The sequence below is a fragment of the Gopherus evgoodei genome, chromosome 16 (genome assembly GCF_007399415.2).
Source record: "Gopherus evgoodei ecotype Sinaloan lineage chromosome 16, rGopEvg1_v1.p, whole genome shotgun sequence".
In the NCBI taxonomy this organism is placed as follows: Eukaryota; Metazoa; Chordata; order Testudines; family Testudinidae; genus Gopherus; species Gopherus evgoodei.
The window spans coordinates 22,877,680-22,896,216 of NC_044337.1; the positions used below are offsets into that span (position 1 = coordinate 22,877,680).

At 40.6% G+C, this 18,537-nt stretch overlaps 2 protein-coding genes across 6 annotated transcripts in view; one reads left to right on the forward strand and one right to left on the reverse strand.

Annotated features, from left to right (window-relative positions):
• RABGAP1 (RAB GTPase activating protein 1) overlaps positions 1-13,798 on the forward strand; it is a 151,881-nt gene extending 138,083 nt beyond the window's left edge. For all 3 annotated transcript variants that reach the window (XR_003996724.1, XR_003996721.1, XR_003996723.1), the window contains one exon: positions 13,715-13,798. The gene's annotated coding sequence lies outside the window, so the exon portion shown is untranslated. The remainder of the gene's footprint in view (positions 1-13,714) is intronic.
• Positions 939-18,537, reverse strand: part of STRBP (spermatid perinuclear RNA binding protein) — a 103,199-nt gene continuing 85,600 nt past the window's right edge. For 2 of the 3 annotated variants that reach the window (XM_030535172.1, XM_030535171.1), the window contains exons 17-18: positions 17,312-17,356; positions 13,827-14,505 (exon numbers count right to left, since the gene is read on the reverse strand). In XM_030535172.1, the coding sequence (XP_030391032.1) occupies positions 14,429-14,505; positions 17,312-17,356 (122 nt within the window). In that variant the 3' untranslated portion in view covers positions 13,827-14,428. Of the gene's footprint in view, positions 11,875-13,826; positions 14,506-17,311; positions 17,357-18,537 lie in introns of those variants that run through there. The other variant, XM_030535170.1, reaches the window with a different exon arrangement.

The following is an 18,537-nucleotide window of genomic DNA, read 5'->3' on the forward strand; positions in this document are numbered from 1 at the left end:
ATTTAATATGAAACTAACTACAGTTAGTGCTGCCACCCACAGGAACTGGAGGGACTTGCTCCTCTTCTACTGAGGAATGTGGTGTTGAGCAGAGCACCTCACCTTAGACCTTCAAATAATAATAAAAAAAAATCTAAATATGCAACAGTGTAGCAGGAAATTCCAGCTTGGGGTTTAGGATCCCATCACAGCTACAAACAGCCCCCTCTGCGTTTGGCTTTACTGAGGCCTGGTCTACACTGGAGGCCTTAGAATGATACACAACTTCAGCTACGAGAATAGTGTAGCTGAAGTTGACATATCTTAGACTTACTTCCTGTCCTTACGGCATGGGATGGATGGCTGCCACTCCACTTCCGCCTCTCACCCTGGTGGAGTTCCGGAGTTGACGGGAGCGTGTTCGGGGATTGATTTATCGTGTCTAGATGGGACACAACAGATCGATGGCTACCTGCCAATCTGGCGGGTAGTGTGGATGTACTCTGTGCTTACTGTGGCCATCCCTAATTCATAGGCCATAAAAGGTGCCCACTTCCCTGCCAGGAGCAGGGTTTTTTATACATAATTTGTGATAATCTTCAGAGAGACCCTGTGGCTAGTTTTTGGATTCAGTCACATGCACACAGAGTGTTTCCTGTGCAAAGGCATTACAATCCACACTCATTCTGTATCATGCATGTGCTCCCAGCCCCAAGGCAAGGAGGCTGCCAGCAGCCTCTGAAAAGCTGTGTCCCACCTGTCTGCCCAGACAATAGCCTCGCTATTCAAAGGAGACTGGCCTCTTCCTTGGTTTAGGCTCCCACACTTCATGCTCTAAAAAGCAAAAATAGTTTCCCATCTGAAATTAGAGCTACCCTGCAGTTCAGCAAGGTTTACTAACAGAGTTGGACACACCAATCAGTCACAGCAACACGGATCCTGTTTGCAGAGAGCAGCTTTTTATTGTACTTTGTTGGGAGCAAATGAAACATGTGAGGGCTTTACATACCAAGAATGAAGCAGTGCCAGGTTACATTCAGTGGCAGGTGAACCAGGGTTACAGTGCAAATATCACTGCTCTCTGCAGTTAACAGCAGCTGGCATACAAACCACAACACAGAGAAGCCAGCTGAAATCAAGTATTGTAGATACAGCATCACAGGTAATGAGGCAACTTAACATACAAACAGCATTCTATTTACTTTGCCTTTGCAGGTTGCTTTATAGATGCTGCCAGTAAACAGACCCTACTTTTAAATTCAGTGTGCAGTTACTCTGCCCCCAAATGAAAACACCATTTGGAGTATTCACATTACACTTTTTACAATATACACAACTAAAGTTATTGCCAAGTTACTTCCTACTTCAAATTACACTATTTACAATGTAATATTCAGGAAAAGTTTCAACATCAGAGTGTTCTTTACATAAACTAGGAGAAATCTTTTATTCTGTAATGCATTCTGTAGTTAAGCCACGGGGATCTCATGTACTTTATTCAGAAGTTTCTCTCTCAGCAATTTCTTTTAATAGAGCAAGTTACTGAAAAACAGATGGACTTGTCCAGTGTTACCTATCGTGCAAGTTACTGGATGTGTTCAGGGACTGAATAGCACAAGTTTAGATCTTTCTAATCAATGTTAGATACAATCTTAGTGTAAAAATAAATGCTCTAGCCTCGGTGCATGAATAAGTGCATCTGTCAGCCAAAGGTCAGCTCTCTGTGGCTGAAAAGGAGAGTTAGAGAATAGATCTTTTGTTTACTATCCTGATCCGCAAAGAAAAACAAAGTCATTGAAGTCTAGAAAGAAAAGTACACAAGAAGTGATTTATAGGGTTACATTCTCGCTCTCCAGTATGTGTGCAGACTGTTTACACGATGGCTAAAGGGAGAGAACTGGAACCTCCCTATAAGCACTAGAGACTAGCTCCTACCTCGAGGCAAAATAATCCTGTACAAACCCCCATTTACTGGAGACTGCCAGAGTAGGGTGGGGTCATAGTGGCACCACCTCCAGACAGCTGCTCTCCTCCCCCCACAAAGCACATTTTCATTTAGTTCAGTTCTGAACATGAGCATGACCAAACTGAGTGAGTGACTTAGGTTCTGTTATTCTGAACTGGCTTCTGTGCCTCTCTAAGCCATGGATTCTCTAGTGCAACTCACTCCTTAGGAAACAGGAGCAGTGAGTTTAGCAAATGAATTTAAAGGAAAAAGCAATCAATACAGAGTTGTCGGATTCCTCTGACATGCAGCTAAATCAAAGAGGTTTCCAAACCATAAAATGGAGAGAAAGTGGGGCCTGCCTGAGCATGAAATGCTGGTTTAAAGCTCTCTCTCCATCTCTCTCTTACATCCTGTAAATGGAGTCGTCATGTTTGACTAAAATCACAACTGCACTTTCAGAATTTTTCTGACTTACAAATCCTGAATTTGCTCAGTGTAACAACTCCAGCTGGGTTTCTGCCTCCTAAATCTTCACCAGTCAAAGATCCTGCAGGTAGAATTGTAACTGACAGTTCATGCCATGCTTTGGACAGTGCAGCCAAGACTGCTGAAAGGTACTAGCGATTTTGATTGCTCACCTTGAGACCTGCTCTCCAAGCTGTTTCAAGCTGGGCACCTGAAACATTGGCCACTTTTGAAAAACTTGGTCTCCTTCTTCTATAACTAGTCTACTAAGTTAAAAGGCTATGGTACACCCATACCTGTCAGTTACTTGGGTGCTTTTGAAAATTCAACCCACTGCCAGGATCAGAATTCCTGTTTAGAATGTGAATGTTCCTGGGCATCCTAAAAATTCTGTTCTAGGTGGAAATCAGATATTTCTCTCTCTTGCTAAAGGGTCAAGGGACCAGAGTTTGGTCTCTGCCTAGGTTTGCTGGAATCCATCATCTTCATGCAGCAGGAGAATTTGTTTGGTCAAATATTGATTCGGCAGAGGATCACAAATCTGACACTGTACTTTTGGAAGCAGGTAACACTGAGTTAGCGTCGCCTTTCCTTTTCAGCAGGGCAATAGTTTAAACTATTTGTCCTTAAGGACTTTCCTGTTTTCCACTAGTTAGTTTTCTAACCAGGTGTTAGAAGATATCTCTGTCCCCACCAGGGCAGATAACTGGACAAAACATCAATTTTTTCTGCAGCTGTTCTGAATTGCTTTGAGGGCAAATTTACCACCTTAAACATGCATTGCCCAGAGTGTGCTCTGTATGTGCTATATCTCCTGCCTTTAAATTGGTAAGTATTTTTCCTAGACAATAGATGTCATTAGAAATCTACACCAACCTTTATCATGGTGCTCAGATGCACAGAAATAATCACTAGAAAGAGTTGTAACAGTGTTCATTCTCACTGTGAACTCCCACTTTTTAAAAGCAGCACAGGTCTGAATACCCCATGCATTATTTTGCTTTGTGTCACATGCAAGAAATGTTGAATAAGCAACATACGTTGGTTAAATTCTACTTTTGAGATCAGTTTATAGAATACCTTATCAAGATGCAAGATTAATGTGGGTTTTTCCAAGATGAAATTTTGCACCTGCAAACAGCATTAGATTAAAAGTGCTAGGCTGGCTACCTCTGTCCACTCTGCAGCCCTTCATTCAGTAATACAGTGTTGCAGGTTTAATCAGTGCTCTGTTCCTCCTAATTGTGCCTGTTATCTAAGATGCAGTTGTTGTCCACTGCAAAGCTGACACTGTGTGGCCCTGAGTAATTCTGTATTGCTTATGCTTACACAAGCTTGTGCTTTTGAGAACAGAAAAGTCAGCACTAACCAGGCACAGTGCTCATATGAAATTTCCCTGCATTGTTTAACCAACTAATTCATGGCGATTCTGAGCAGTGAAGCTGAAAATCAGCTTGTCCTTTACTCTGTTCATTATGGTATTGGTTTATCTCTAACTTCCTTGTTGTTTTAGAGAATTAGCCAGGAATATTTTGACATTCCATTCAGTACTGATCAGATGAAGTTTTGTCACTATTTGTTAGTGTGCCTCACACCATGCAATTGTAGTTTGTTACAACAGTAGCCCCCCTGCTTTACAGGCAGGCTCTAAGGCAAGAGTTCAGAGTATCAGCACAGTGCCCACGCCTGAGCACTATCTACATTAACAGAGTTCTACTGTACTTACCATGAAGCTGAATTTTGATATGGAAACAGTGCATAGAACAGAGTGGGGAATTTCATCTTCTCATTGGATCTCACACGCTGACTTCTGAAAGCTTTCCATTCTGGCCCTGTGTGCTCAACCGTAAAGCATGCTTCCAGCTCTGTCATCTAATCTGCTGTAATGATGTACCCAGAAGTCTTTGGCCTCACTACCCTGGCTACTTTTAAGTCTTGAGTTGAGGCACTGACAAATACTGACACATTATACGGGTGGGTGGTGTAGAAATAGTTCTGGTGAAAGATACCAGATTTGCAGCCATGGAGGCGGAATCCCTGTTTTTACAACATTTATAGCAGAGGCAGTGCAGGCCTCCCTCCAGCTTCCTGCTAATATGCCTCGCCCCTCAAGGGTGGAGAAGGGAGGCTGAGTGCCTCTTCCTGCCCTCAGTTCATTCTAATGCTGAAAGGGAACCTGCTGCTTTCTGTAAGTGGCTGAACGTGCAGCTAGAAGCTGCATCCATCAGAAATGCTAAGAACTCAAAAGTAACAGAACCATGCTAGATGGGGCAGGGATGGGGCCCTTTTCTCCCATGTCCACACAGTATTTTAAAAAAGGTGACTCATTTCAGCTAGTTTGCAGCAGCTGGGTTTGCATCTTCCTGCAGAGACATCAGCCCAGCTGTTTTCACCACCTCACCCCCACTTCTAGCCACAAGCACCAACTTCCCTTGGCACCAGTGGGTGCTTATGCTGCCTCCTCCCCCCCCCCCCGCCTCACTGCCATAGCTGTTTCACAGTGCACATGCTGGGAGGGAGGGGGGAGAAGCAGGACTCAGCAGAGGTGAGCTGGGGGGAGGGGCTGTGAATGGATGCAGAGCACCCAGCAATTTTTCCCCATGGGGCTCCAGCCCCAGAGCACCCATAGATTTGGTGCCTATGCTTCTAGCCCAATCATGAAACACCTGAATGTTCTTAAGCTTCATCACAACAGACAGAGGATTGCACCTATAACAGTCAAATTGCCACAGGCATTGAGGTTGGGTATTAGATAATGTGATTGATATGTGGCTCTGCAGTTACATATTTCAGATGCTTTGTTTCTGACAAATCTCCTTGATAGTTGGGCCATTCATAATAAGGTGGCTCAGAATTCCATGGCTGAGAAAAGGCCTTCAGACTTTGCCAATTTTTCTGCAGACTCCTTTTGGACTGTTCATTTTTTTTTAAATATACTTAACCATTAAATTACCCTCCCTATGCCTCACAATATATGGTACTAAAATGTAAAGAGCAGGACACTAAATTCAACAGGATAAAACAATCCAGAATAGATTTTGGCCATGGAGATTCCTATTCTAGTCAGACTCCCAAGATAAGGATTTTATCTGACTAGATCATGCAGTCACTAAATTTAAACATCTGCTGATATGAGCTGGCCTCTTAGAGCTGATGCAGCTACATTTTTGCAAAACACTGCACAGTGTCACATAGTAGCAGACAGCACCCACTCTTAGCAAAAAAAACCCGGATCATAAGGATGGACATTCTCAACCTTCACACCTGCTTCTGCTTTCCACTAAGAATCAGTTACAAAGAGAACCTCTTACCTGTACGCTGAAGTGCTCCTGTTCCACTGCTGGGGGGGAGGAGAGGGAAGGAGGGTTTTCATGGGCATTAATGAACCTGTGCACTGAGCTGAGATATACCAAGGTATGAAGCATTAACAGGTGTGGATAAGTAACAGAACAATGGCAGAGAACATTCCTGATCAGATTTCTGGCATATGCCAACACAGTGTCAATTAACTTACCAGACTTGATGGTTACCCTCCAAAATGTGATCTGTCAAGAAACTAAGGATGAAAACAGATGCCACAATCTTTGGGCATGGACATCCGTGTGGCAGACAGCAAGAGTTTCTCCTGAGAATTGGTCTGAAATGGCTATAATAAAATTTCCACTTTATTACAGAGATCAGTTTCACAACGAACTAGATTTGCTAAAAGAGTAGAAAAATGAAATCACTGGGCAGTTAACAGACAAACCATCTGCACCCATTAGAGATGGTAAACATGTTTTTCCAAGAGATTTATTCAATGATGAAATTAAAGAAGAATAGGTACCCTCTGAATACTAAAGCTGCAGCTACTGGATGTTTAAGGCAAAAGGACTGCACATATCAACAGTCTTCATTTGAGTCCTGAAGGTGGGTAGTTTTCAATCTCCTGATGTCAGACACAGGTCCTCTCCTGCCTGGAAACACCAACACTTACCTTGTGTTTGCACATCATCACGTATCCAAGAAAGTCAGTGTTCTTTGCCCTTGAGCTGTTCAGCTCAGCCACACATATTGGATTTCTCTGCATGAGCTGCCTCTGAGACCTCACTGGAACCAGTCTGAAATTTTAGGGTTTCTTTCCTCAACAGAAGAAGCCTGATTAATCTGCATTTAGTGCAGGCTGCTGTCTAGCAGAATTCCAAGTAGTAGTATACAAGGCAGGAGCTGCCACAGAAACAATCCCACCCTTCCGTTATGTATGGGTACATGGAGGCAAAGCCAGTTCCCCAGAGGGAAGATCACTTTTGCTAGAGTGGTCACCAAGGACTCCAGATACCACTTGAGGACTAAGTTTGAATCCATCAGTGCCTGAAGTTAAAGAGACAAAGTGGGTGAAGTAATATCTTTTATTTGACCAATTTCTGTTAGTGAAAGAGACAAGTTTTCGAGCTTACACATACCTCTTCTTCAGGTCTGGGAAATTAATTCAAAGTGTCACTGCCTGAAGTGAAGTAACAGACATTCTGGAGAAGTTCCTCCAGACTTCACCGCTCCATGAAAGATACAAGTAGGTGAGGGGAGCATATGCTCACCCTGCCTCCACATCAGGAGACTTGTGGATGACAAGGTACAATGACGGCTGCAGGACTCGGTCCCATATGTGGTTCTCCTTGTCCACAGGAATTGCGAGACTGCACCAGATCAGTACTCCATCTAGTCTCAGGCAGTGGCTAGTGCCACATACTTCAGAACGCATAAGAAACGAATGCACCATTACAGAACAGCCAGCCCATAGGGAAAGGTTTCTTCCTAGCCCTTTGGAAATCTTTGTGCTGGTGCCCCGTTCTTCTGTCCTGCCCAAGAGGGGAATTACGGTCAAGGAATTTTTCACTCAGTGGTTGCTGGGAAAACCGCAGACTCACAGTGGTTTTTCGTGTGTTATAGGCCTTTACCTAATTCAGATCCTCCTGTGGTTAGAGACTATAACCTTTTTATGAGTAAGACACTTTACAGATCACCCTTCTGCTAGAAGGCAAGTGCCACAAGAGAAAGGATCCCTTTCCTCTCCACAGCGTGCAGACAGCCAGCAATGGGAGCAATAGTCCCTGCCGCCTGAATGATAAAGTTCGCCATCAAAATTCACCATTTTCTTAAAGCTTTTTAAAAGGTTAATTCAAGGCCATTAGAATGTGGTGCCAGAAAGTGCCTGCAAACCTCCTGCTGTAAAGATTCCATAGCTTAAAAAAACCCATTCAGTTATGTACTGGGATGCGGAAATAGCTTGTGCCCCCTAAGCTCCTTGACAGAGAATCTCAAAAGCAAAAGGTATTTAACTCCAGTGCAACTCTTGGCAGCAGGACTGACAGAACATTAAATGAGAGCCATGATGATTGCTGGAATCATGTAATTAACTCCTGCTGGCTGCATGACAGCAAATTAGAAACCACCTACACAGGCACTAAATTGCCTTTTTTGGTGCAGGCTGGATTGTGTACTCATCTGACAGGAATCACTTGGGCAACAAGCTACACGTACACAGGAGACACTCTCTATCTGAACGGCACAATGCCCAGGAATACGGTTACCCTGTTCCAACTACTGAATGCATGTTAAAAGAAGAACACAGAGAGCTAGAACTGGCACAGAGATAATGTAATGGCAGGATGCACAACTTTTCTGTTAGCTAAGAGAATGGCCCTTTACAACTATTTATACTGCTACTGGACACAAGCAGTTTAGCACAGTGATGGTGTGGGACCTACATCTGACAAGGCACAGGCAACTTTTAAAAAATTTTTTATACCCCAGCACATACAATAGCTTTAATATAAGATGACTGACAGACAATAACTGCCATTCAAACTAATGGGCCAGTCAATTATCTGGGAGATTTGGTATTTGAACCTCTTGGTGCTAGGAGTAATTTCTAAAGCACACATTAGAATCAAATCAACTAGCTCCAAGGATTACTGCAGGAAGGGAACACACCAGACTGTGCTTCTTTTGTCTGTCGCTAATGGGAAGAGACTTCCTCAGAACTCTGAGCCAGAAATCCAAGCTACAAAACAACACTTTCTCCCTTGTTCTTAAAGATACAACAGAATAGACATAGCAGCTACACAGTAAAGCTTATGGGGTCAGCTTTGCATATAGGCCTCTTAAATTGTATTCCAAGCTATGAAACTCGGCAACATTAGAATCACAGGCTACAGGAAAAAGGCAATGTATACCCCTCTCCTCTGCTGACTTACCTGTGATTTAAACACTGTGCAGATACTGATGTAGAAGAGAGCACTTTCTACTTTCCCTTGCAGACTACTGCCTGTCGCAACTGCATGTAAGATAGATGCAACCCACGCTAGTGGTCAAGAGTGACCTAACATTCCAACCAGTTTAAGAACTGTGAATGAGACAGTCCTAAAAGAAAATTTTCAGAAGTGCCTATGTGAATTTGGCTCCTAAGTCCCATTTTCAAAAGTACTATAGGAGCCTACGTCTCAATGAAAATCAGTGGGACTCAGGACCCTTGGTGACTTGGGCACTTTTGAAAGTTTACTTTAAGTTCCGCTGACTTTCAGTGAGAAGTAGGCTCTTAAGTGGTGAACATTCCAGAAGGGCATCAGTGGAACAGAATACGGGACTGGAGCAATTAACTGGGGTAACCATGGACAAATAAGGAAATTCAAGCTTAACTCTTTTGTTGACTGCTCTTCAGCAAATGGAATGAAGTGCCAAATGAAGGACATTTAAAAATGAGTGAGAAGCAGCCAGGCATTTTATTAATTAGTGCCTGACCTGGACAGTGCTTATCATCAGACTGTCACCACCTGAGTTATTCAGAGGAAACCTGAATAGCAGTTAATTATAATCACTGATAGGAAATGTATAAAACATTCCTCCTCCGAAGCCGAACGGAGCAGCCTGCTGTTGCTGCCCATTCTCAATACAAGACTCAGCAATCCTCTGCTAGTGAAAGATTCAGACCTTGGTTTTAAAAGGGCCTCAGGGGCAGAGTCCCAGATTTGTGCCTGAAGGTGACTGTAGATCCAATCTGCACCATGTAATAACTGTGTGTCACAGCATTTCACAGCTCACTGATTGCACCCACAGTGTAGCTGGATGTTCAAATGCTATAATGTACAACTGTGTGGCAAAACTGAGTCTGAAGTTTTTTCCAGGTGCAAAATTAGATGCCACTTGTCAAATCAGGCTCTCCCATTGACAGTGGTGGAGTTTATAGTTAGGAACTTGTCCTGTAAAAGACTATTAATTCTATCTAGATCTTTGCTGGACTGAGTTACTAAAGGTAATCTATACCTAAGATTACATTTTCTGAAATTATGATTTTTTCAGTTGTTACATCAAATGCATTTAACTTACATAGTGTGGTGACTTACCTGCTTACTACAAAAAAAAAATAGTATACTCCAATCCTGGTTTACCACTCCATTATTCAATGTGCTTACCCAGCAGAAGCACTGTGAGGAATCAGGTCTGTTGTACCTTTCACATCTGCGTATTAGGAGCGACTACAGAGCTAATATTATGCTGCATTTAAAAGCCTCATTCTAAGTACAATTTTTATATGAAGCGAGTTCTCAGCAACTTTATATTACAATGACAATACATTGCTAGAATATGCAATAGTATGTAAAACAAATTTTAAAATGACTATTTTAAAAAAGATTATACATATCACATACACTTAGGCCTCAATCCAGAATCATTTTAATCCAAGGAAATTTGTGTAAGGTAAACTTAAAATACAGAATTACTTATTAATGATTCTATTTTAATTCCCAGTTTTACAAAACCATGACCAAGCAATGTATTCATGCTGAGTTAATCACCAGACTCCCCCACACCCTTCCTTATGAATTAATTTGGCCTAATATTATTTGATCTCTGTAGATTTTAACTTCAATATTCTAAATATTACCAAAGCTTTTCCTCCTTCCTTTGGAGATTAGTGTTAATAGTTTTGGGAACAGATTACTTTCTTATTAATTACATAATATCATGTAGTCAACAGTACATTTCTATTTTGTACACCTATAGAAAGCCATGTTATGGCTTTCCATACAAACCATGCTGGTTAGCACACCTTGTGGCTTTGGACACAGCTGAGTTTTTCCACTAGAAAGGAAGGAATGCAGTGCTTGATACTCAAGAGTATCAATATTATTAACTTTTCAGACTACACAAGAAGAGATGTTTGGAGCAGAATGATTTACTGATAAGACTAATGGATTCCTTTTTTCTTAAACTAATCTTTTAACATCAACAGTTTATCTTAAACTAAAATAATTTCAGTGGCCTTTAAAAAACACAAAATTGGAAATTAGACCAGTTGATTTTTGTCCTTAAACAGTTAGATTTTGAAATTAAATAAAGGCATAATAAAAGCTCATGCCATATATATGATTCGTCATGTCTATGGGAGTTGAAAAACAGTAATTAACATTCTTCAAGCTAAGAATAAAAATTCTTACCTTTTTATACCATGATCTCCGCTTACAGTCATTACATTTCAGCCTATTTTATAAAGTGCATATGGCTACGAAGGTCCGGAGAGAATGAGAATAAAATATTAACCTGCTGAATACTGCTTAAAAGTCTTATCCTGCAATATATAGCGGTTCCAACACTATTTAAATGAAGACTTTCATACAGAGGAATCTCTGACTTCAGTTAATAATCCTGATAATTGATTCAACACCCCATACAGTTTAACGAAAAACAAAACAAAAAAATTAACTTAGAACACCGAATTTTTTCTGAAAATTGCCAAATTCTAGAATGTTGGTTATTTTATGAAGATTTTTTTGGGGGGGGAATCCATTTCAGAAGTGAAGTGACCTAATCCTTCCACCATTTCACCATATTATTGTGAGGTATGGTTGAGACACATTCGTTCAGTTATACTTGGGAGAAAAGGTGGAGTGTTTGCTGCCTTTCATGTAGCAGCTCTGGATTCAAGAATAGCCACTGTAAGCCTTAGTGACAGTTTCTAGTTGAACTTGGATACTAAAGACTTGAGCACAATTGTTCAGTTAAAATTCTGATTTAAGTGGTGAAAGCTAAACAGAGTTAACTGATTAAATTGGGAGCCCCACCAATTTTTAATTAAGTCCAAGTTTTATACATTGGTCTCTTCTTTCTGCGTGAAGAAATATCCAAGAGACATGTATGCACATCTATTGCTACGCATCCCAAGGAAGGACTGTGGCTTGGAATAAGTACTGCTTTTATTAAAAAGGATCTGAGTTCAGGGAAAAAATCTTTTCAAAAAGGAAAAGCTTAGAGTCCATATTTGAAGCTGAGACCCCCTCAAAACGAGTCACATTTGTTCTTGTTTTTAAGACATCTATAAATAAACATTTCGAGCCACACAACCTGATGGTTCTAGAAGTCAGAGAAGAAATCTTGAGGGCCCAAGTGAACAATAAGAGGTGCGATGCTGAGAGGCTGGCAATAGGGACTGTCAATGAAAAAACCACCTACAGTGGAGAAAAGAGCAGAGAAGCAAAAACTTCATGTTAATTTCAAAGGGACTGGCTGAAGCTAAAGCTCCATTTAAATTTCTCTGCTCCTTCAGCTGTAAGTGGAATTTTCATTGTAAAAGGGACACAAATGGGCTCTTTTAAAACTATCAAAACATCTATACTTCCAAGGTTGTCACTTTTTAAACAAAGAACTGACAGCTTATTCAGATTTTCAGTAAAGCAGAGAAATGTAAAATATGCAGCAACGGGGCAAGTTTACAATGTGGTTAGTAACTCCCAACAAATGAAAAAAAATGAAAAAATGACAATAAAAATCATCTGAAATGACGGCCATCATGTTGGAAAAGAGCATAGCTCCCTCTTTTTAATGAGCTGGGGAGGAGTAAGCTATTGGGCAAGTAAATTTTCAATACGTAAATATTTTCAGAACAAATTGTAGTTTAAAATTTAAAGTCTCAGAAATTCATATATTTAAAACAAACAAAACAAAAAAACACTTATCAGCAGTTGCCAATCAAGAGAACTCCAAAAGAGGCAGGGATCTTTTAATGAATATTGTATTACCCCAAAATGGGCTCTCATCAGCCATGCTTTTTCTGCTCCGTGATGGCTCCCTTTCATCCATAGGCCAGCAAAACAGGTCAATGATTTATCAACACTTCGCAATTTGAGGGCACCCCCAACCCTGCCATTTCTCTCTCAGTGCTAATTCAAGGGATGATAATGTCAGACTCACTGCTACTGTCAATAAAGGCTACATACTTTATTAAAGTACCACCACCACCAAATGAAAGCAAGAGCTACAGCAGGAAGAGAAACGTTTATGAAAGATTTAAGCACATTCCTAAGCACAAATGCTTGATTTCAGAACAGCTGCTGTAGTTAATTCCAAGGAAAGCAGCTTGTTATACACTTCACCCCTTTATCATGCTGTTCTAAGATTACTCTCCCTGCTATGAGAAACATACATTGAGGTAAGCCCCATTCTTACCACACCGTTTAACAAAACAAAACACCCTTCCCCAAGAGCAGAGTCTGAAGGAGAGCAGAGTGTATAAAGGCATCTTCAAGACAGCACAAAATATAACAAACCTACTGAAAAGGAACTGGTGAGCTCTGAATGGGGAAGTGCAACCAACAGTGCTGCTTATTTTGTGGGGTGATACCTTAATAAAAAGTACTTTATTCCTTCATATTAGAGTCCAAAGCACAAGAGCTTTATGCACAAGCCTGGAAATATTCTGGCGACAGTACAGAGCATATCCTCTGCTCTATACTTCCAGAGGGGTACATGCACTCCTTATATTATAGATGTTGCCTTACTTTGGGCTCCAACTCGTATCAAAAAATGAATACTGGCCTATGGCTGAAATGTGTCACTTTTCACAGCAGCACTCAACAAGAACTGGGACCATTAAATAGCAAGTTTTCATGGGGACCTTGTTGCTGCTTTAGATTCTTAGAATTGCAAGGGGAAAAGGAGAACCCTTTTTTTAATTGGAGACTGACAACTAAAATAACTAAAAATGCTCCATGGAAAATCAAGGGTGGACTGACAATCGTACAGAGTGAAGAAGGCCACAAGAACAAGTGCAATTTATTCTTTTGGGGGGTAAGTGAGGGGCATTGTAAAAATATCTTTGGAACACTAAAAAACATAATCATAATGTTATGACTGTCCTTTCTCTGGGCAATACCGACTTAACTATGTATTTCTCCAATTACGTAACAAAAGTCTTTGCATGGAAATTTCCCTTGTTTAGCACAGGTTTCACAAAATATAACTGAATACAAAGACCAGCTAGTGTTAATAATGCCCTTCGTTTTCTTTCAGCATTTTGCATACAAATAAAGAGGCTTCTGGGAAAACGAAGACAGGGTCTACATTACTGAGCCTTACGATATGCTAATTTCCTTGGTTTTAAAGATGCTAAGGGAATCCTTTCAAGGTACTGATGCTTAGATATATCAAAAATAATAAGCTAAGACAATATTTAAACCCATATTTTGCTAACTTTGTTCACCTTAATATTTTCAAAGTTAAATTTTAACTGAAAAGTTTCTGTTGTATTACTGGTTTGGTTTTTTTTATAACTACTCTCTGAATTAAGTAGCCCTACAACACATACAGGCCATTAACTGAGATTCTGTGTGACTGCATTAGGAAACAGGCAGTACTCTGTGTTACGACAAAACCGTTTATTTGTGATCAGTGTTTTATATTCTATACATCCTTCACAAATTTAATTTTACATAATCGGATACTTCATTTAAAACGTAAGGTTTAAGCTTCTAGTTCTTCCCTATAACAGAAGGCTGGTCTAAGTTATTGAAAATGAGGTAACATTTCACAGAACATTTTCTTCTTCTTCAAGTTTTAGAGAACTAAATTTGCATTTTGTTAAAATCAAAAAGTAGGAAAAGATGTTTCTTTACAAATGACTTTGCTCAAGTATGTGTTCAAAGAAAACAGGATAAAAAGGCTTTTTTCTCTTCTAACATTCTGTACTGTGGTGTTCAACCAATAGGAATTAGCTTCTGCCATTTGCTAAAAGAATGAGTAGTGGGGAACAGGATATGTTGGGAATTTCATAACTGGTAACAGAACCATTCTCTTGGGTATACCTACAGAGAGAAGAAACGGAGAGGACTCCAAATAAGTTCAATGATCCAGTAAAGCCAAGTAAAAGCTTACAGCAGTGTTCTCATTAACCCTTTGCAGATGAGTCAGTCAATGAGCTTTGAGGGCACTGAATCCCGTAAGCAAAGCAGAACATGTTGTAATACTTTAAACAGGAGTTTTAATATAACATATTAGATTTTATTATTCTGATGTTTATTAATTTAGCATTAGCAATATGTTCCAGAAGTAGTCAGTACCATGTTACACTGAACCAGACTGGATTTGGAAAGTTAATTTATGGTCTTATGAAGATAGTGGGGATAATTTATCTTGTTCAGTGTCCTGAAGTAATTTAACAGGCCAACTACAACTGCAAAGATTTTAGACAGGAAATGCTGCTGTGCATACACAAGTCCTTAAAAAAAGGGAACAGCACAGTTTTGACAAACCTCCCTTTGGATCTGTCAAAACTAGGCACTGATAACTCAGTCAAGTTCTATATCCCTTTAGACTTTCTGCACTTTTTCATATTGTACTGAAGTGGCAAATCTGGAAAGATTAATATCTGCCTAATCTCAGGATTATTATAGCGTTCTTGTGGCCTCACAAACTTCTGCATACTTAAATACTTTTTTTAAATGGTTCCTATTTAAATTCTAATATTTAACCTACGTATCCATTTAGAAATCACAAAGCAGCAACAGCAGGTATTCCAGAGCACCAGATGATCAAAGTGAAACTTCCCAACATGCAACAGCTTACAAAGGCAAGGAGACATATTTACCTTACAGCCAGAAAAGCATTATTTCAGTACTTTGCATCACAATTAAGACATTAAAACAGAAAAACTCTTTATGCGAAAAATGGGGGCAGCAGATTTCACAAGACTTTGAAGTCAGCGATATGCCACACGTAAATATCTAAGCAATTACAATTCAGGCTCCAACACAGATGTCATGAGAAGATGGAGGGGAAGGAAAAAACAAACCAAGAGAAAGAAGGATTGTAGGTAAAACTCCCAGCCCCATTGAAGTCAATGAGAGTTTTACCACTTACTTCATTGGGGCCAGGACTTCACCCCATATTCTTATATATAACCTATCTGCCAATAACAGATACGGATAGTCAAGTATCAGCCATCTTAGACTATCTCAGGGTCATATTCAATACCCACTTCTTAATGTTTCACACAAGGATGAAGGGTACAAAAGGGATTGTTTAAAATAAGCCACTAATGAAACAGGTCCCAAACTAAATATGTGATTTCCTGCTGGGTGAGTGGGTAGAGGGTCCCTTTGTTATCAGTAATAGTGCATGAAAGAATCAAGAATAGAGCATATGCTTTATGGGAAATGCCAGTATCACCTGCTGCAATGTGAAAACAGATGGCCAATTCACATCTTTCTACTAAGATAAGAAAAGCTGCTTTAAATCAGAGGAAATTCCTTATCTGAGTAAAGGCACCTCACTGGCCAACTCCCTTGCCCTGCTCCACAGAAGAAAGCATAGAATGGTAGCAGCTAGTCCTGCATGGCAGGTGCTCCTGGCCACCACCAATACTAGAGCCACAGCATTTTCATCATCAGGGTACAGCACAAGAGGCTATGGCTGTAGTTATAGTGTGCATCATTTAGAATGGAAAAGGTTCTTTCGCAAGGTGTAGAAATCAAGTGACCCAGTTCCGTAATATTTCCCTGGTCAGATAACTTGTAGCGTTATCAGGTGGAGTTACTGTTAGCCACCAATTTTATTCAGATTTGATACAGAAGCAAGCATTAGGAAAATAACCCAGCACAGGAATGGCTGGTATAGTGAGGATTAGGTTTCCCCTTTGAAAAATTAAAAAAAGGCTGCTGGAGCTTACTCATGTGGTTTTGCCATTTGAGAGCTACAGAATCTTACCCAGTTATAGAAGACAGGTTCTGTATACACAGAAGATCAGAACTGGTTCTGAGAGACAGCGCCTTGTTTTACTCTGGTGTGTCGGAACATATCACTGACTCCAAACTGTTTTGCCCCCATTGCCACATAAACCTCATTCAAAGTAACCAAAAGGCCAGTTAGAGATCAACAGGCTTTATTAGTCTAGTATTTAAAAAAGCAGATGGGGCGGGGGGGGAGGGGGAAGCAGGAGAAAGTACTCTAGAGCTATGAGAGAGGCCCTAAGTTTATTTTAGTCCATATGAAATATATTGCACTGCCGTCCTAGATTTCACTGGGCTTATTAGCAGGAAGAGGCAGTGGCAAGTTATGGTGCCTTAGCAGCCTGATCTCTCAGTAACCTACAAAAAACTCAGTTAGCTTGACCCAAAGAGCAGTATTTATCCTGCAACTACATCAAATGTGTCTGGAGTGGTTATGAGATGTTGGTGGCAGTGGGCATTTCAAACAGCTGACTGCAGTAAAAGGAAATGCCCACAAGTCTAACTTACGGACCATCATTTTACCAATGTTTAGCCAAGGGGCATTAGAGTAATATTCAAGGACGTTAGATTTGGCCCTTAGGTATTCTTTGAATGGAGCACAACGCTGGCTGTAAAAAGTAAGAGAACTACTTAAAAATATTCAATTTCACTATGAAAGGGAACAAGCAGTCCTTCCACAATCAGGCAAAGCATAGGCAAAAAGCTACTCCAACCAAAACAAGAACCACAAGGTTATGGCATCAATTTAAATGTCCTCGTCATATTTAAAGTGAGCTCTGATTTTTTTGGATCACTTGCAAACTCTAGGGCAATCTCTATTTTTGGACTGCCATGATAGTTTCAATACCATTTCTAGTTCAGTTAATTAATAGGTCATACATACCGTAGGCTGGCGCAGCTGGGCTGTACCCATAAGGTGCCCCATAGCCTACAATACAAACAGAACAAGCGATTGGCTTTATTCCCCCCAGCATATGAAGAATCGTATGAAAGGTCGCAAACTTACTAACACGGGCCATACACAAAACAGAAGATCCACTCCCATTTAAGTTAAAATACTTAAGCAGCATTTGGCTGTAATCGTTCCAGATTCTGGCTGCACAAATAAACAAGCCATCTTACGCCTTTTTTGGAAGCTTCAGCACAGAAGAGTGAAGCTCCACCTTTCTTTCTATTTTCCTTAATATTCTCTCTTGGTTGAAACTTTCCAGCCAATACTGTCACCCTGCAAGAGTTGGCAAGGCCCAGTTTACGGACTCTCTTCATAAAATACAGATAGGACTTAATGCACAGAATAGTCATTGTCCTCAATCTCTCACTTAGGAAAAGGGAGACCTGGAGGCCTGTGGTAAAGATCCAAATCAGCAGCAGATATTTTTGGTGATTAAGAACACTGCTGTTTGGTTTCCGCAGAGTCCAGACATATTCCACAGAGGGCATCTGAATGGCGGGATAGTAAGTAGGCACTGATGGCAGCTTAAAAAAAGTAAACCAAAGCATCATGGGGATAGGAGGCATGCAAACTTAGAGGACACATTCAGTTGCTGAATAAAACGGAATGGTGACAGCATTGTCCTTGGTTATTCCTGCTTGCTGTTTCATGAAGACTTAGTACCTTTCATGCCTGGGAAAGCTTTTTTTGAGGGGGGTTAGGTTGGGGTGTGGGAGGCTGAAGAGGAAAAAGGTACATAGGCCAAGAGAAATAAATGCTTAACAAGTGTGATGGCTGGGAAATGAAACCTATTTCTGGAAGAATTCCATGCTGGCAAGGACTGTGCCTCTAGCAGGTTACAATGTCTAAGAAATGACTCCTCAGGCAGAAAAGCAGTTTCAGAAACAATGTTCAAGTCCATTAAAAATGAATTACTGGTTTTTAATATTTATGATTACATCAATATACAGGAACAATGAGGGTACCACATTGCTGACTGCTCCAGGAGGTAAATATATCCAACTACAGGGCTGTGCTATTAACATTTGGGAACTGATGAAGGGTGTAATTAGAGTTTATGCTATATCCTAAAAAACCTTGAGCACTAATGATCAGGGTTTTACTCTTCGGAAGCTAAGTGCGCGTTGGCCATGGAACTTTGGAGGCAGAGAGACCAA